At 39.8% G+C, this 20,271-nt stretch overlaps 1 protein-coding gene across 12 annotated transcripts in view; it reads left to right on the top strand.

Annotated features, from left to right (window-relative positions):
- The window catches only part of MYOM1 (myomesin 1), an 80,229-nt gene that overhangs the window by 14,501 nt on the left and 45,457 nt on the right, over positions 1–20,271 (top strand). For all 12 annotated transcript variants that reach the window (XM_063326633.1, XM_063326629.1, XM_063326638.1 and 9 more), the window contains 11 exons: positions 3,183–3,393; positions 5,127–5,284; positions 9,263–9,355; positions 10,248–10,336; positions 10,494–10,556; positions 11,995–12,159; positions 12,741–12,902; positions 16,372–16,513; positions 17,170–17,369; positions 19,454–19,510; positions 19,885–20,009. In XM_063326633.1, the coding sequence (XP_063182703.1) occupies positions 3,183–3,393; positions 5,127–5,284; positions 9,263–9,355; positions 10,248–10,336; positions 10,494–10,556; positions 11,995–12,159; positions 12,741–12,902; positions 16,372–16,513; positions 17,170–17,369; positions 19,454–19,510; positions 19,885–20,009 (1,465 nt within the window). The remainder of the gene's footprint in view (positions 1–3,182; positions 3,394–5,126; positions 5,285–9,262; positions 9,356–10,247; positions 10,337–10,493; positions 10,557–11,994; positions 12,160–12,740; positions 12,903–16,371; positions 16,514–17,169; positions 17,370–19,453; positions 19,511–19,884; positions 20,010–20,271) is intronic.

The raw sequence follows: 20,271 nt of genomic DNA on the forward strand, positions 1-20,271 counted from the left end.
TCCTGGAGTATTTTTTTTCTCACCCCTTGTACATTTCTTTGTCAGATTCACGGCTCTTTGATCCATCCAACATTCAGAAGCACACACTGTTGCATTTTTAAATCATTTCTTCAGCGTTTCAGCTATGTCTTCTGTGACAGAAATACATAAATATGTCTCACGAAACTTGCGGTAACACATTTTCAAGGCTTCTCACTACCTTTGCACTTCACCTAACATTTCTGCTTACGTAGCAGTAGATTTGCAGTTTACCATCATTGGTCTCCCATGCCCTCAAACACAAATATCCTCCCTTTTCTTTGTGCCTAAGTCCACAAAAGTAAAATTTATAGTGTTGGTCAATAGCTGAAAATCATGACTGGTGGCTAGTGCTCCTGGATGATGATCTTAGCTTTTTTACAGACAGGCCCCTGTGATCTTAACACGGCATGTTAACATCTTAACAAATCTTAACAAAAAATCTTTTTTTATTTTCCTTTTTTTTGGTGTAAAATGAATACAGTAATATCTAACTCAGTGTGAGGGTGTGTAGCTTCATTTGTTTGTGTCTATGCAGTACGTTGACATCCTACATTAAAAGATACTGTTGGTTTCTTACATCATTCTTACCATTCTTCTTCTTCTTATTGTTGTTCGTATCGATCTTTCTTACTTTTTGCACATGGCAACTCAGGAAGTTGTGTGTGCTTTTTTACCACTGAAATGACCCAAATAATTTTCTTTTTAGTTCGTTAAAGAATATAAAGAGGGCGTATGATGTTTGTTAGGGTGCCCAACTCAACGTGGCATGAAATGGTTGGGGTATCTGTTTTAGGCTGTTTTTCTGTTGGCATCATGTTCATGACCGCATGCCAAGACTGCGGAAGTTGCATGCCACATTCCTGTCAGATATTTATTTTTGTTTGAAAGATAACAGCTGAAGCCCATTGAAGCATGTGCATGTTATGTGTCATTCCCAAATTCCCCTGTGAAACTGATGTGTTGTTTCCCATGGGCAGATAGCTTTTACAAGGAATAGTTATTTATAAAGGTCAGCTCTCTGTGGGTTCATCGGAGCTGTTGCCCGTGCTGCTGGACGACCTTCAGCACCGTGTCACCGTTTCCATTATTTGGTTCTACTTCAGAGCCCTCAGGTTCTGCTGTAAAAAAGCTCAGGTTATTCACTTCACAACTGTTCCTCTTAAACGCCTAGCCTAATCCTTGCAAGATAAAATTAAGGACAGCCAGACAGTATTCTAGACAATAAAATACCACTTGATTTAATGCCATAGGTACTAAAGATATTGGATGTGGCTCGTGGAACTATTTGCAACCACTAATAAGCCTATGCCAAAGGACTGCAGATGGCAGATACCCTTTAAATAATATTTTGTGTGTGCCATTTGGGGTTTGATCCTGGTGTTTCTGTTTGAAAAGTGTTTTCTACTAAAACCCCTGAGACTTGACTGCAGAATCAATTCTCAAATGGTACCGCATGCTGTTTCTGATGCATTCATCATTGCAAGGAACATGTTTCTCTTTGATCTGTGAAGATTATAACAGGAAGAAATTATTAGCAAATCTAAATATTTAATACTGTTGATCAAAAGCACCTGGGGACCACTACTGCAGATGACTAGGCTGAGTCCTAGATTAGTCTGAGGATATTCATCAGCTCCCAGAAGATGCTTTATGCCTTGAGGAGTGGGTCCGTACTGTGAAGTTGCTGAGATCTTAACTACTGTAATTAAGGAGGAAATAATGTCAGTTGCCTTTGCAGAAAAATGCCACTGATTCATTTAAACTGAATGTAGATAGCTAAATTCATATTCATTAAACTGAGTTTTCCACATTGTCTTTAGAAATCTATGCCATATCTCTGCAGCTTCGGATGATATCTGGGGGGGGAGCTGATGTGCCTAAGTGAAGGGGATCAATCATCCCGCTAGTACTTTTAAGGATCACCCCATTAAAGCAGCCTGAAATACAGAAAGTTCAAGGTAGAGTTTGAACACGAGGGAGGTCAAAGCTCTATGCTGTTAAGTAAGTTTTTTACTCTTTTAAGCAGTTTTTATGCATAATTAAGTTTACAGCACTTTCCATGGCGTGGCTGTCTTGCGTCTCGCCAAACTGAGTTCATAGCCCAAAGATAAGGGGCTGGACAGTTAAGTATGGGCTTGAATCCAAATTTTCTTGAGTGCTGAGATGTGCTGTCAAATGCATAATATTAGCAATCTTAAAGAAAACAGAAAAAATCGTTCTTCCAAATATTTTTGCTTTGTAGCAGTAGTAAGCATTTTATGATAAAATAGCGAGGCCGTGCTTGATTAAGTGCACTCTGGAAATAAACAGAGGCTGCTTTCTCTATAGTGCTTGCATGATGGCACTTAACGAGGACTTAAACAGGACCTCTTTTCATTGTGCCATCTACTGTTACCCTGAAGTAACTAAACTCAGCAGGAGGGTATTAACGCTTCTCCTTACGTCCGGGAACCCTCATTGTATACGCACTACTATAGCAGCTATAGCTTCCTGACAGTGCTAAAACAATGTGGCTGCAATGGTACTTCCACACATGCATATGGAAACAGGATCGGACCCATTGAGAGTAACCGTTCTTTGCATCTCGCCTCTGTGGGAAGCCAGAGGAGGACGCTTCAAGAAAATCCTTAATCACCTTCTTGAAAACATCTGGAAGGACAGTCACCCTGCAAACATTACAGGATTGAATTTTCTAGGAACGAAGATAACTTTTTGTGATATACAGAAATGTGGGGGGTTTGTATAAATCACAAATGAGGACATTGTTATACAGTTACAATTATCTCCTGCCCCTTTGGTAGTGTTACTATGACTGCTGCAGCCCCAAGTCAATAGCTGAAGATCTGTGGGTATGCCTTACAGTAATCTTTATAGCGACGGAGATATAAAAACCACAGCAGGTCAATGGTTAAACTGAAAATGTGCATGGCATAGTTATACAGAGAGGCACTGAAAACGGCCACGACTTTAGACAGTGAAATACTCAGTCATTTTGCAGTACCCTTCCATATTTCTGCTTTAAATACATCTGAGACTGTTATGGCAGAAATACATTATGAAAGACCGTTGGCCACTGTAGTTGGCTAATTTGGTAGAAAGTATAAATGGAATATGTACTCAGCATTTTCCAATGGGATTCTGCTTTTTAAAAATTCTTTCAGAGAAGTGAGTATCAGTGGGATCACAGACACTGAAGAAGAAAGAATTAAAGAAAGTGCTGCATACGTTGCCCAGAGGAACCTTTTTGCCACAGGTGAAGGAGTTAGCGTCAGCAAGGTGGCCAAGTCGACTTCTGAAGAGGAACGTCATGAAAAAAAATCAAGGAAAGTAGCAATCCGGGAGTCTGCTGAACGCGTGGCCCTGAAGAAAACGGTAAAAGAGTAGAAATGAACACTTAGGCTGTAAACTGTGTGGGTCTTTTTTGTTTGGTGGTTGTAACAGGCCTAGCACAACAGGGCCCTGATTTACACCACAGGCAAACACAATAACGGTAGTAAAAACCAAAGTATTTTCAATGGAAGTATTTTCAGTGACTTAAAGTCTTGGTGTCAGGTGGTTAAGAAAAGAGGTTCAGTGCCTGAGGTAGGCACCAGGAATGCTTCTGTTGTGATGGGAGAGAGGGAGGGAGAAAGGGGCTGGAGAACACTCTTTGGTGGTGCCCACACCTAGTTAAATCCACAGCATCCTTCGCCTGAATGAGGTGGCAGTTGCTGACAGAGAAGAAAGGTGGTTATCTTGACAATACAGAGGTGATGGGGTAATTTCTGGATTTTTATGGCCTGGGAACAAGCTTGTCCAAAGTGTTTACCTCAGTTTTAATCACAGGGTGTAAATTAGGGAGGGAATTGCCAAAGACATCTGGAACTGAATCTGTAATTGTGGGTAGCTTTGATATTGTTGCGCAACTTCTTAAAATGAATACTCAGAGGATAGTTACAAATATGTTATGACCAGACTGGCAGAATATATCAACTGCAAATGTGTTTCATTTAGCAAATATATTAATGTTTTGAGCAGAAGAATTGGTGATATGCTTATAAAATATCCTCATGACATGAGGCTGGAAAGAGTGTAAACACTTTGAAGGACAAAGTAAAAATTCAAAATCATCTCAAAAATTGAGAAACAGTGAAGGTTAAATTTGATAACAACCAATGGAAATTACTGTGCGCAGAAGGAAAAGAACAAGTAAACAAGAAATGCCTGGCTGGGTAGAAGTACTGGAGGATCTGGGAGTTATAAGAGGTCACAAATTTCATGTCAGTCAATTTAACGTCAGTCATTGTTGTGTAAAAACAAATGCCATTCTAGAGTGTATTAACAAAAGTATTGTCATTAAAACCCAGAGGATTGTTATTTAATTGTGTTGGAGACTGTCAGACTACTCTGATAATGAGTAGTTACTGTTTTATGAATGTTGAGGACAAGTAGAACCTGTCCAGGTTCTACTTTGTAAGGAAAAATTGTAGGGAAATTTGGTATTGTAAGGAAATTTGGTATTGCGAAGTTCATAAAAGACTGAGGATTATGAAAGCTGTCTTCTATTAATAACCTTAATAAAGGGAACAGTAATTCTCCATATATGTGAAAGTTAGGGCAGAAAATAAATAGTTTAGCTTGCAGAAAGCAAGATTTATAGGATATTAGGAATTTTTTACAGGTCTGTGTATAGCTGAGCAGTTGAAATAGTTACCGTGGGAGGGTGATAGATCCCATCAGCAGGAAAGGTTTGAGAGCAGATCTGTCAGAGACGATCTAGGCATACACAATTTTGCATTAAAGCAAAAGTACAGAAGACATCTGACTTTCAGACCTATTTCACCTTTCACTCTGTATATAAAAAAATAATTAAATGTGGAAAATTATTTTACTTAGAATAGGGGGAAAAAACCAATAAAAGTTCCTTTTGGAAGGAGAGCTTCTTGAAAATGAAAACTTTGTTTTCTGTGTCCAGGTGAAATAAATACATTTTGTATGTCTATCTGATTTTTAAATAAAAATGGCATATTTTTTTTACTGCTCTTAAAAAAAATAATATGTTTTTTACATATTAATAGTTTGCACTTATAACTGCTGGAGTTTATAATCAAATGTTTCTTTTCCAGCTAGAAGAGACTCAGGCATTCCACAAAAAGTTGAATCAAGATAAACTTTTACATGCTCCTGAGTTTGTTATTGAGCCTCGTTCTCACACTATCTGGGAAAAGCAAAATGTCAAATTTCATTGTTCCGTGGCTGGCTGGCCAGCACCCCGTGTTACCTGGTGAGTTTGTTTCTCTATCACTGAAAGTCACCACATAATCAATACCTGAAGTCATCTCAGTGAATGGGGTATTTTTTTCAGGAAAGATACAAGTTCCGTAAAAAAAATGAGGTACAGAGGCCTGTCAAACACCTTTCGAGTCACCTTGTACAAAACCAAAGCAAAATATTAAAAATAATACTTTGTGTTGTGTAACAACAATATGAATACATAGACCTTTTTTTTTTTTCCATAGAGACATCCAATATACTCTTTTTGTCTGCTGATGAAGAAAAAATAGCAGTTTAATTTATTGTCAGTGCTATCCTTAAAATAATGTTTTTCAAATACTTCTGTTCGGTCTACAAATGCCACTAATGTCCCTGAAGCATTGAGGCATGCTTTGGTCAAGAACTAGTTGCTTGGCTGCTGAGCAGTTATAGTACTGAATTGCCATGAAACTGAAATCTCATGACGCAGGGTGTTCACAGCAGACACATCATAATTATATGAAGTCAAAGACTGCAGATAGATCCAGGACCATCTAAATCTTCTGAAAGCTCTGGAGTCTATTGGGAACTTTCTATTTACTTGAATGGTCTTTGGTCTAAATCTTTACGGTAAGAACTCCAAAATATACTCTTAGTCATAGCTGAAGGTCTAATTTGACTCTTGGATTAAAGTTTGCCCCAACTGGAGTTGAATTTACCTTAATTAACAGTGACTTGTGAAGCTTTACTGTCTCACCATCTATTGATCTGACCTTTCTTACCTGTTTCATGCTACACAGATACCATCATGTTGTTAAGATAATAGGTATTAACTTTTTTCAAACATAAAGTCATATTTCATGCTCATTATTGAATTTAAAAGAGTCTTCTAGAATGTGTATATAAAATGTACGTACGCGTCTATAAAATGAACAAAGGATAAGCCTGTGTTTGGCATTAAGCATTAGTTAGGTATAAGTCTTACAGAGATTCTATTTGTGGAGACAACAGAAAACATCTATCATATCATGATGTTAAGTAATACTCATATTTTGCAATTTAGTGCTTGAATTTCTTAATGGACTATGTGTTTATTATGTCTTAAAAACCTTAATCTCAGGGCTTGATAAAAAGTGCTCCTAAGAGGTACATTAACAGGCCAGAACTGATGCCCATGAAGTCACTTGGTCTCTCTCCTTAGAAAATGACAACTGACAGCCAGGCTCTGCATGGACACATTTTTCCCGTTGTGTAAGGGTTGTGAGAGCCCTGTTCTGACATTCCTCCTAGAGGGGATTCCAGACAAACCCTTCGGGTCTGGTCTCAGCTGAACATAAGGAATGGTCAGCTATCCTCATGGCTGTAATCCAGCTCTGTAACCTGAATCCTAACCAAGAACGAGAGCGCTGGGATGTTTTCACTTTGGTTGAGATTCATCTTATCCCGAAAACCTGACGTGGTTAAACCAAGCCTTCAGCTGTTTGCCTTTGCTCTCACTGTGAACCAGCCTTTCATCCAAGTGCTAAATGTGGATGGTGGAAATTAATACATCGTTTTACCGTACATCTGAATTCCAAAGGGATTTCAGTTCGCCACGGGCTACTAATGGAAAAAAAGAGTTCACAACCATTTCAGCAGGTGTCCTCGCTTTGAGATACAGAACAGTTCTGACCTGGATCTGTCAGCTCTCATTCAGTTGTGTATTCCAGTCAGTCATTCTTTGTATAAGCAATGGAGACCTTTTCATGCTGTGCATGATAAATTATAAAGCTTCATGAACTTTCTCTAAAGAAAACCTTACTGTGTGATGCAGCTGTTCTGACTCCCTTGGAAAAAGCATATGGAAAACCCAGGACATTTGAAACCAGTAGCAGAAAGCATGAACTATCAGTGCATAATGACAGTGGGAGGTTGCAGTCCAACATTAGCTAATGACTTGGCTGTTCTGGAATTTGCGTTTCCAGAAATAACAAATGGTCCTTCTAACACATGAGCCCTATTCTTTGCACAGATGAATATGAATAAGCCAAAATCGAATCAATTATTTTTTACTAACCTGATAATGAGGACAAGAGAAGTGAAAGTCGTCTTGCTGCTGCTTGACCGGGCTTGTTTCTGCACAGCACCACATGGTACTGAATGCGCTGGCTGCCAACAGGATCCAAGGGTTGCCCAACCCTTTGGAGAAAAGTTAAAGAGATTACGGAGTCAAGTCCTGTTTCACAGGATTACATATTCCCTAGAAAACATTAGGAACTGATGCCATTATTCTATTTTCTAAACTATTTGAGACAGTACACACAATATAGAGATGCCCAGATGTTCCCAGGCAGATCAGTCTGGGGGGCACCATTGCACAGACGAGCTGAATAGCGGTGGTGAATGGATTTACTCTTAGTGGACGCATGTATTATTAGTGAGGATAACGCAGTAGGAGACCTTTAATGAGGCCAAGCATCTTTGCAACCGTTTGAAGTCTGGAATAGAGGGTATTGCCCTGCATTGAGTCTCTTTTCAGAGACATCTTGCTGAGAGGCAGATCAGGATGAAAAGCATTAGGGTTTATGATCCTTGCTCACTTTGGCACTTGGAAAAATCCCAGTGTATTACTGTGCCCAAATATTTGTAGCCAGGCAAATATTCCTTATTCCACAGCACTGAAATTGTTGAAAGGCAGTTTTCAGATTTATTGCAGGTATAGCTTCATCTTGAGACATATTAAACTAATAATATTCTTGGTTAAAAAAAAAAAAAAAAAGCTTATTACTGACTTGTTTGGTGAAGCGGGGTGCTGACAGCAGAGCAGTTCCCTTTCCTGATTGAAAATCATGAGAGAAACTGACCGTTAAAATCCAAAATGAAGAAGCAAAGCTCTTTGGCTGGATATCTGTTATGACTTATGAAGAGAAAGGGTTTTTTAAGCTACATTAAAGTAAGAGATGAAGATACTTTTATCTATCATCATCTATATTTCCAGTTCCCTTATATACACACCTTATGGGGCACAGGGAAAGCTGTGCTAAAGGAGGACATTATCATAGGGAACATTCTTTCTTTATAGACTTCACATCAATCCCAAATGTACTGAACACAATTCAGTGTTTATTTTTATTAGACTCATATTGCCAGTTTGTTCCATATTAATAGTGTTCAGCTAAAACAGGATTCACTCAAACTTTTACTTGGTTACACCATGTATTGTCCAGAATGAGTGACTTTTAATGCAACAATTGGTGAGGAAGAATCTACCATGAACCACTGAACTCTCCCTCCATGAGTCTCAACCTGTTTATATAAATTCTGAAATTAGCACTGCCAGCTCACTACTGAGCAGTTCTGGTCCATTCCTTCAAATTACTTACTGAAGATATACCTGTACCTGAAAACACTGATAGCGTATGCTTGTAAAGGCAGAGAAGTTTTGGTAGTACAGTTTTTTCCAGATCCCTCACTGCAATGCACTTTACCATCAAGACAATTTTTTTTTATCAGTCTAACCCTATTTGCATCGGGGCTTCTGCCAGCCTAGCTATGCAAGTAACAAAAAAAGTTTCCAGTAGAAAACTGGAAGTTTTTGTGAATATGCAGCTTTTAAAAGTAGATGAAATATGCAAATCAAACAAAATGTGTACAATACCTAGTAGGTAAGGATGCTACAGAATGTTCGTTGCTTGCAATTCACAAAACTCTGAGATGTTGTTCATGTGACTCCTTGATTCCTTTACAAGCAGTAACCTGAAATTCATGGTAATGTAAGTTGGTTTTCACCCTGTTCAATACTATTTTCTCCTTTTAATTAGAAAATAAAAATCACCTGGGGCAGGTCAAAGAGAAAGAGAGTGAGCTTAAGCTTGTCGTAATAATGTCTTTCCAGGAAATTAGACTACAGTTTATCTGGGAGAAACATGCAGAAACTGATGTTCTATTTCAAACACCGAGCACTTGACCTTTTAAAGTATATAATTATACACTTCGGTTTGTGACATACTGTTTCTCTGCTTTTCCATAGGTACAAAAACAACGTGCCCATCAATGTACAGACTCACCCTGGCAAGTATATCATTGAAAGTCGATATGGGCTGCACTCACTGGAGATTAGCACGTAAGGGAATACTAGATAATTTAACAAATAGGTTAAGCTGAAATGTTGCTATAGGTTGAGACCTGCAAAATGTGAACACATCTGTTGGGGATGTGAGACATATCAAGTTTGTACAGCTGAGGTGAATGCTGCCTACTAAACGTTGAAGCCGTTCTGGTTTTCCTCAGTACAGGATATGCAATTTACCCGAGTAATTTATCTGGATGATTATTCTATTTGTGGCTGAGTCGGAAACATGTGGGACATTTGTGATTACTTTTTCCATTTGTCTGCTGCATGACTACAGATAAACATGAGAAAAATCTAGTTCAGGATAAAAATATGTGAGTTAACTCTTTTTCAAATATAGCAAAGCTCCTGGTTCTTACTGAAATGAGGAACAGAAATGAGATATCCTCACTTCTACACAAGAAATATCTTTAAGAGTACTCATCCTGCAAATAGGAAATTTTTGCAGTCACTTTGCATTAAAAATCATTGAAAACACGAGACCTAATTACCTAATTTGACAATCAGCCACAGTCAAGATTTGACAATTTAGACACTGGTAGATGCCCTTTGAAAATATTTTATGACATCTACCATTTCTACAGCTTCCATGTTAAGCATCTCTCCACAGGAGACAGTAAATTAGAGATAAGCTAACTTAGATAAATATTGTCAGACAGTTTTTGCTACTTCCATTGTATTCTCAATTTCAAATCTGCAAGTGATATTTGAAAACAGATATGTATTCCAAACACTGGAGTTTTAACACTGAGAAAAACTCAAAGCTTTTTCTTGTTTACAGACTTTACGCAGATTTCTGAGGGGATTTTTTTGATCTAAAACGTAGGAGAGCATATGCCAAGGAGTAAAAGGGTGCCGTGCCTAATCTTTTCTATCATTTTAGGTGTGATTTTGATGACATTGCTCAGTATCGGGCCTCTGCTATGAATGTAAAAGGAGAAATTTCGGCTTATGCTTCCCTTGTGGTAAAGAGTAGGTTTGCAAAACATTTCCTATGTTTTTTGTTTTGGTTTGCTTTGGTTTGCTTTGGTTTGGTTTTTTAAGATGTATATTACCAATTTCATTTTTGTGGCTCAGAGAGCCTTCACCTCGTGGTGACAGTGACTGGAGTTGCTCTTTTTCTGTCTAGGGTACAAAGGAGACATTGATGCAAGCCTTTTGTATGCTGGAACTGTTTCCATGCCTCTGGGCCGTAAGTCACAGTATATGTTTGTTTGACACATCCATTTACAGTTGTGACATCATGACAAATTATGAAGCAGAATATTTTGTAACATTATTTAAAAAAGAAGCAGGTCTGATTTACAAAGGTACTGAGCTCTACAATTTCACCTGGTGTTAGCTTCACCCATAGGGGAAAATGGCATTGCCTTCTGGATCTATGGCTATTTGGTTAGGTAAAGAACATCCTTTTAATATTGCCCTTGGCTGTGGAATAAAATCTGCCAAAGAGAGAAACACTTCATCTATTGCAATATATAAAACATGGTCTGGAAAAAAGTGAGGGGGTGCATGTGCAGAAGTAGAGTAGTTGACTCAACCGTTCTTCTCTGCTGCGACACGATTCCATGCATTGCGAAAATGCACAGAAAAGATGAAATAGCCAGAATCCAATTTGAATACTTCGGATATATCAAGGTAAAAATTGTAGTTTGCTTTACCTGAAGCCCTCACAGCACAAATAGAATCCAGGATATGCTGCAAAGGCATACTAGATGTCATTTATATATCGAAGCTCTGAAGTAATAGAAAACAAGATTATGCACCGCATTACAAAATGCAAGGCCACAAGTTTCCAATATAGTTTGGGATTTATCACTTGGTTATGGGAAAGGAAGATGACGGCATTCATTGATCACAGGAAGACCGAGAGCTACCAGTGTAGGGCCATTGTGGAAAAGGAAACTGTGACCCCAGGTTTTAGCAACTGAGCTGTTTTCAAAAGAAATACGGAAGTCCCCATGCCAGGTACACGCAGCACAAGTGTAAAGCAACTAGGATATTCTGTCTAGAATACTGCATAACTTGGGTCACACATCAGAAAAGATAAATTCAGGAGCAAGTACAGAAACAGGCTACTTGCATGCCTGGGGGAATGGAGACCTCATTTAATATTAAGACCTTCCCCCCACCAAAGGCTTATTTAGCTTATAAAAATGAAGGTTGAGTGGACACATGAGTGCCCTGAGATGGAGGAAAAAGTTAAATCAGGGAAAGAAAAGAGCCATATAAGCGAAAGATCAGCTTGAACTGAACAAATCATTAATCATAAGTAGAAGTCTGTTTAAGTTATAAAAAACCCCTTATGATGAAATGATAAAATGCTGGATCTGAAATTTTAGAAATTCTGGAATGAAATTCTGCAGGAGCTTCTCCTGATAAAATGAACTAGCTGTAAGAACTAGAGTTGCATAAATAAAGAAATAGTTGGTTCTCTGTGATAGTAAGGGCTTGGATTATTTGACACTGCAATTACCTCTGAATATGTTGCTGAATATATATTGTTTCTATTTATATACTAAACTTTACCTGACCTTGTGTTCATAATCATTGGGTACTTTTGCTTACTACTCTCATGACAAAAGGAAAGAAAAAGTAAACAGCCAGATTTTTTTTTTTCCCTTATACAGTTGGCGTTACCCCTCATGGCTACGCTTCCAGGTTTGAAATCAGCTTTGTTGACAAGTTTGATGTAGCCTTTGGGAGAGAAGGCGAGACAATAAGTCTGGGCTGCACAGTTGTCATCAATCCTGACATCAAGCGCTTCAAACCAGACATCGAATGGTACAGAAATGGTGAGAATGTTTGACAAGAAGAAATATAAACTTCTTTCACGTAAATCTCTACTTATTTCAGCACGTGTGAATGTTATGATTTGATCATCACTTTCTCAGATTTCTGAACAGTAATATCTTCTCTTTTTCAGTTAAAAGTTTTTTAAAAATTAGCATTTTGAAATGGAACCACAATTAGAAAACAGACAAAGCGTGTGAAAACATCTCCTAGGGATTTATTCTTTCTTAAAAAAAAATTAAATTAGAAGCATTTCGATCAGCTCCAACATCTATGTGGCCCATCTACATAGCCCACATAGCTTTTACTACTTATTTATATGCCGAGACATTTCTTAAGTAGTTGCACAAATGTGTTGTGCAAGAGCTGATTAAAAAAACTGTTGCTCTCTGAAGTTACAATTCGAAAATGAAGACAAAATTGGCATGAGAGCAGAATTAACAGTAATTTATGATTGTCTTCAATGACTGAAATTTGCATGATAAGAACGTTCTCTTGTTTCCAATCTGTCTATTCCATATATTCAGAATCTGTTCCTCAGTAGATCCAATTAGTTCTCATCATGGCATTCTCTAATTTCTAGGTGTTCTTATTACACCATCCAAATGGGTTCAGATGCACTGGAGCGGGGAGCGAGCTTCGTTAACACTGACTCACGCAAACAAGGAAGACGAAGGTCTTTACACTCTACGAGTGGTGATGGGAGACTACTATGAAGAGTACAGTGGTTATGTCTTTGTTCGAGGTAGGATATTGTCTTGTGAACAAAGGTCACTAGAGAAATGAGGAAAACGCTGGCAAAATCAGTCTAAGCCATTTTAGGTCCTTTTTTTTCCAATAAAAAGAGAATAATTATTTTTTATTAATAGATTCTAGCAATATAGCTTCCAATTGTTGTCTTTGGAAAAATTGAAGGCATGATTCAAGCTTCGGTGTCACATGCTAGAAGACTTCTATACCACATTTGCATTCTGAGTATGAAATTTAGGGTATTGATGTAACTTCACTACTCTTTCTTAATTTCAGCCTATAAAGAGTACCGAACATAAGTCATAAAGAGCAAAAATCTACATAATAACTTAAAAATGTATTTTTGTAACCATCTTACTTCTAGCTAAACTGCACTGGTTTTTTGATCAAGACTTTGTGCACCATCTGAGGGGTTCTCTCTAACGCACAATGCAGTAAAAATACAGTGGAAGGGAAACATAAAGGTCTACACCCGGGGAAGAATAATGTCTTGCACCAACACAAGCTGGGGGATGGCTGGTTGGAAAGCCACTTTTCAGAAAAGACCCTGGGGGTCCTGGTGGACACCAAGGTGCACATGAGCCAGCAATGTGCCCTTGTCGCAAAGAGGGACAGCGGCATTCTGGGCTGCATTAAGAAAAGCATTGCCAGCAGGTTGAGGAGGTGATCCTTCCCCTCTTCTGAGGGCTGGTGAGACTCATATGGAGTGCTGGGTCATGTCCTGGGCTCTCCAGTACAAGAGAGACGTGAGCTTACTAGAGTGAGTCTAGTGAAGGTGATTAAGGGCTTGGAGCATCTCTCATATGAAGAAAGGCTGAGAGAGGTGGAGCTGTTCAGCCTGGAGAAGAGAAGGCTTAGAGGGAGCTTATCCATGTGTATAAATACCTGATGGAGAGAAGTAAAGAAGACAGAGCCAGGTTCTTTTCAGTGGTGCCCAGTCCCAGGAGAAGAGACAATGGACACCAATTAAAACACAGGAAAGCTCATTTAAACATAAAAAACACTTTTTTTACTGCAAGGGTGGTTGAACACTGGAACAGGTTACCCAGACATGCTGTGGAGTCTCCATCCTTGGAGATATCCAAAACCTGATTTGACACAGTCCTGGGCAACCATCTCTAGCTGACCCTGCTTTGAGCCAGGGGTTGGACTAGGTGACCTCTGGAGTTGTCTGTCAATCTCAACCGTTCTGTGATTCTCTAAAGTAATGCAGCAAAGTGTAGAATTAAAATGTAATTTCTCCAGGTGTTGTTTGCTTGTACCATGAAAAAACTCCTTGAATTTCTATTAGGGAAAGATTTCTTTAAAAGGAGCCATGGCTATCAGGTTGCATGCTGGTTCTATATCTGTCCCAGCTGCTAAAAGCAGCTGAAGCATGAAATGCTAATTCAAAAGGCTCTGGAAATTCTTGGCTCTGAGACCATGCCCAGAATGGCGCTGTGTTGCCAAGTCCAGCAGAGCTGTGTGAGATAACAGCCTGCTCCGAAAATATGACTGAAGCAGATGTTTTCATCACCTGAAGAAAGAGTCTACTGAAATGAGCGTCCGTGACGAGGAACAGGACTTGTCTTTCTTGTTTTGCTTTAAATTCTGCTGCCGTATAAATAAATGATCACCCTCGTTCCTGTTACATCTTCTAGCAATGCAGGTATGACCTGACTCTGCACCCACTACCCCTTTCACCAGAGAATCTTACTAGCCAATCGGTGTGTTTGCCAAATTCCAATTACATTAATTATATTCTACGTTCCTACGTAAATGGTCCCCACAGTCTCAGTTGGCTAGTATATGCCTCACTGCTCCTCCTAAACTGTAGTCAAATTTGCTATAAAGGGCTAGCTATAGTATTTAAGCACAAGCAGTTGTCTTTCCGTGCCACGCATAGAAATCCCTGTGTATCGATGGACGTGAGCGATGCGCTAATCAGGCTCATAACATTAGATCGTTAGACAGGCTTCGAGACCCTGTGTCACTCTTCTGCCATGGCTACAGGTCAGCATTTGTCAGCAAGCCATCAGGGATGAAATCCTAGCCTCCCTGACGCTGATCGGCAATCTTTGTTGCCCCAGCTATTTCCCAGTCTGTCTTGGAAAGAAACTGTGGTGTCTCTTCTTAGTCAAGCGGTAAATATGGGCAACCAAAACCTTTTGTACAGAGGTCACTGAAGACATATTGTTATTACTCTTAATGTTCTTATTATTTTGTTATGTTAACTGGATTGCTTACTCTATACGGTATCGTTTTTAAAAAATGTATTGAGTTAGCTGTAATTAGAACCTGGACTAACTAACTTTGGCGCAGCTTCAGAAGTTCCATGTGATGCTACTTTGCTTGTAAGGGAAGACACAGTGTAGAGTGTGGGTTTTTTTCCTGAAGACTACTGTTTTACTTAATGAAGCATGTTAAATACTCTTATAAGGCATTTTTTTCTGAAAGACAAAAGCATAAAAATAGAGATTACTTAATATTGTAATACAAAATCCTGTAGTACCTTGAAACATCAAACCTTTTTAAGAAGTCTGGGGTTCAGATGGAATGTATAAATAATATTTATTAGCAAAATATTTTTTTCTTCAGGTATATACGCCTTTCTTGCCTAAGTCAGGTCTTCTTTTGAAGTAGCAGGCTTGAAAAATGCTACATGTAATTGTACAAATTGATGTTATTCTGCAGAGAAACAACATCTCTGAAAGTGTTTCATACGATCTTCTGGCAAAGGTTATTTTTCTGTACATGAAAATTACCCCATCTCACAAATCAGGCTCTGACTGTGTAAACAGTAAAATTCCCCAGTGCCCAGCATATGCTCTGGTTTTGAAAGCTTTAGATAAGATACGTCGAGAAGCTGATGTTGGAGTCAAGGCCCTTTGACACGAGCAGTCTCAGATTTGTGATAAACACTTCAAAGGAACAGTATGCTCATCCTTATGAAGGTTATGTTCCACTATGATAAAGTATGTGTGATATAATTAAACTTCAAAAGGTTTTGACACCTTCGTAGTTCATAGCTAACCAAAAACAAGCAATGAAGGACTATGTATGGAGATAAGACATTTAATTCAGGATTGTATATCCAACGGGTGAATGCTTTTGATGGAGCTATTGCCTGGATGTAAGGCAAGATATCAGTCTCTTCTCCTAAGTAGAATAGCAGATAAATACATAGTTTGCCAAGTTTTTAGTTCAGCTATGTCTCTGGCAGCTACCTAACCAGAATGCGTGTTACTAATCTTATTTAAAACGCCTAGATGAATTACATTTACAGTATGCTATAACATATTAAGCATTCGTAAATGTGGCAAAGAGAAAACCAAAACCTAGAAAAACACTGGCAATAGAAAAACAAATACTTTTTGAGGCCAGTAATTGAACTTCTTTTTTTGGCTCAGTAGGAACAGAGTTCTGTCCTTAAAGATTAATAATTGTGAAAAAAAAATGTGGTTCACATTTGGAAATCCTCATAGATGCTGATGCTGAAATCCCCGGAGCCCCTGGCGCACCGCTGGATGTGCAGTGCTTAGATGCCAACAAAGATTATGTCATTGTCTCCTGGAAGCAGCCCGCTGTCGATGGAGGAAACCCCATCCTGGGATATTTCATTGACAGGTCAGTGACCATGCTGGACTGGAGAATTTGTATTGCTGCTCATTCTAACTCAAAAACCTAAAAGCACATTGAAAAGCATGAGATAAAATGGTCATTATTTTTATTCTTGTTGCTGGCCAGAAGAAAAATGCTTTTTTATTTTGCTTTAGATTGGCTGAGCATGATCTAATTTTCATGGAAATAATTATGTCCTGCTTCATTTAACTACATCACAGAACTCACAACGGAGGTCTCCATGCCCTGTGAAGCCCATCATTTTGTGGGATGTACAGTGGAGTGCTGTGCATGAAAGATGAACGAGTCGCCTTCTGGCAACTGCATGTCACTTCAAGTATGCTAAAGCTGACACTCCCTGAGTATCCCGGAGCATACTTGGGAGGGTTTAAACAGTGAAGTGAGTTCTGCTCATGTCCCTTCCTCAGTTCAGGAAAGAAGGGGTGCAGCTGTGAGGGATTTAGTGCATGCCCAGATGGTACTTCAGCCCTGACCCCTTGGTGCAGCTGCTTTGATGTCACCAGTATAAAACGCTGCTGAGGAAACTGGTATGGACCAGACAATGAACACGAACAGATGGTGAAGCTGTAAAAGAGGATGGAGGTGCCCCAGGTTTGTGTTTTTCCCTTCCCAGCACTGCTCTTGCTGTTTGTCTTTCTCAGGTGCGAGGTCGGCACCACCCACTGGACCCAGTGCAATGAGACTCCCGTGAAGTTTGCTCGTTTTCCTGTCACTGGTCTGATTGAAGGCCGTTCCTACATTTTCCGAGTCCGAGCTGTGAACAAAGCTGGCATTAGCCTACCGTCCCGCGTGTCAGAGCCCGTGGCTGCTCTGGATCCTGCTGACAGAGCCAGGCTTAGAAGTAAGATGCGCATTTTGCAGGTTGCCTGAAAGGTTTAAGAAGTCATAACTCATTAAAAAAAATATTATGGCTATCTACTCATAAGCCTCCGAAGTCCCACTAGAGGGTGCAATGCAAAAACAAAATACTCCTTGGAGACCGCTTTGCCAAGAAGAAATCTTCTCAGTGCTCTTTGCACAAAGTGCCCTATCGACTCAAATGGCTTTGGCTGGCGGTGCTGCTACGCTCTGAACTTGCAGGAAGGGAGGAAAAGGCACAGGAGACCTAATTGCCTGAAGAGACTTGCTTTTGTTCAGCCAACAAAAAAAGCTGAACAGATCCTGTGAATAGTTTCTCTCACTGTGCCACAGGCAAGGCTGGCTGATTCTGTGCTCATGTGGCGATCAAAGTCTTGCAGTAACATCAGCACAACGCCAGCGTAGCCCAATAGGTAACTGATCCCAAGCTCTCTGCTTTAAAGTTAACATTTTACACGTCAAGGATATTTTTCCTGTGGCCTGGCAATATCCCAGGCATTTTGCTTCCAAATCCACCTCTCTACACATATGCCGAAATCATATGCCTAAAATCCAACTATTTATGCTAGTTTCTGAAGTTTTACTATTTAAAATGGTCCAATGTAGAAGCATATTGTATGCAAAGCCAGAGGGCTCCCATGTTCCCTGGTTATATGTCTTACTGTATGTAATGCTGCAAGCTACCGACTGCAGTCAGATGACCAAGGTTCCCATTCAAAATAAAAACAAAAGGCCAAAGGAAAGAGGTTTGGCACCGCCAGGAAACATTGTGCTCTGACAGACATGTGAAACCTGAGGCCTGGTGGGGGCCTCCTCTTTTCACTGGGAAGCGTGGAAGCTGTCTGAGGAGAGAAGGTCTGGTCCTGGTGGCCTATTCCTGTTATGTCTCCTGCTCTTGTCCCTCATGACCCTCTTGTCTCCCCACCCCCTCCCTCTCTGCTCACATTTCCAAAACACATCAGCCAACCTAAGGTGAAGCACACGGAGGTGGAGAACAGCATTTGCAAAAAAATTATCTCTGAAAGTGTGCTGACCTGGTTGATAGCTCAATGCATAACTGCAATAATATGATAACATAAAGGCGCTGAGAGAGCCACCCAAATCATATCAGGTGGTTATGTTGAGTCAGGCTGAGCAGTTTCTGTTTGTGACTGTGACCCATGACTTGAAAGCTCGTAATGTGAGGGAAAGTGCTTTAAAAAGAGACAAAGAGCAGCCTGCAGGAATTTGGCTGTTCTTATAATGAGTGAGCAACCAAGATGATTATGGGACTGGAGCACCTCCCTTATAAGGAAAGGCTGAAAGAGCTGGGACTCTTTAGCCTGGAGAAGAGAAGGTTGAGGGGGGACCTGATTAATGTTTACAAGTATCTAAAGGGTGGGTTTAAGGAAGACGGAGCCAGGCTCTTTTCAATGGTTCCCAGTGACAGGACAAGGGGCAATGGGCACAAGCTAGAACATAGGAAGTTCCGATCAAATACACGGAAAAACTTCTTTACGGTGAGGGTGACAGAGCACTGGAACAGGCTGCCCAGGGAGGTTGTGGAGTCCCCTTCTCTGGAGATTTTCAAGACCCGCCTGGATGCAGCCCTGAGTGATGTGCTTTAGGTAATCCTGCTCTAGCAGGGGAGTTGGACTAGATGATTTCTTGAGGTCCCTTCCAACTCTGAAGATTCTGTGATTCCGTGATTCCGTAAACCAAGTGAATAGAGTATGGAAAATAAAGTTGAAGTTAATTCTCTGAAAACGATGAGCTCAGTGAGACAAATACCTCTGCTTGTCACCTAGGCGACTTCAATGACATCTCAGGAAGGAATAGATGTTTTAGTGGATTAAATTTTCTAGCTGTATTGATTGCTGAGCTGCTCTCTATATTCAAGCTGGTCAGCCTACAACTAGCTTGGGTAACGAGCATGCTACATGAGCAACAGTCACAGCAGTAACCAAAAAAGCACCTCACGTGGATCTTGCAAATGTTAGTTATGAACCACAAAAGAGTCGGTTTTCTCATTATTTCAAAAGTTCTTGAAGTCTCCCATTTCCATGTTACCTCTGACATTTGTTTCAGGTCACCCTTCTGCTCCCTGGACTGGACAGATTATTGTCACTGAGGAAGAACCTGCAGGTAAACACAGCCCTTTTGCCTACAAAAGTCTAATGTGAAGCTGGCTGAGTAATTAGGAGAACTCCCAGTGAGTTCAGTGGACTTTGGCACGCACCCAAAGTTCGTTGTTCTGAGAGTCACTTGACCTTGAATAACTCCCGACTTGGTTGTCGAGGTGAGGTTTCATTATTCAGGACCTAACAAATAAACATGCTTAGAGTTAAAAGAAGGACATTTAAAACCAATATTGAGATGATTTTAACTCTACGTTTTAAAAAAATATCAGGTGCAAAGATATATTAATACTCCTATATTTTAATTATGGCACTAATTCTGATACAAGTATGAAAATTAAATCCCAATTCCCTTTCCTATTCTTCTCCCCTGTTCTTCAGAGGGTGTTGTTCCTGGTCCACCTACAGACCTCCAAGTCATTGAGGCCACCAAAAACTATGTTGTGCTTAGCTGGAAACCCCCTGGACAGCGGGGCCACGAGGGTATCATGTACTTTGTGGAAAAGGTAAAACTGGACAAAATCAGAATCAAGTTGTGGCAATCTTTTACATTTGTTTTCCCATCTCTTCTGGACTTCTAGTTAACTTGCATTTTCACGTGAGACTTTCAAACTGGGGCCAGGACTAGAACTTCTATACTTCATCAAGATAACTGTTACTGTAGTTTAAGATAAACTAGGAAGAAAAGAAAGATGGAAAATAGGAAAGTAGATGCAGAATGTGTCCCACACTGTAATATCCTTTTATGAACTGTGTCATTGACCTACC

This window comes from Chroicocephalus ridibundus, chromosome 2 (genome assembly GCF_963924245.1).
Source record: "Chroicocephalus ridibundus chromosome 2, bChrRid1.1, whole genome shotgun sequence".
Lineage (NCBI taxonomy): Eukaryota > Metazoa > Chordata > Aves > Charadriiformes > Laridae > Chroicocephalus > Chroicocephalus ridibundus.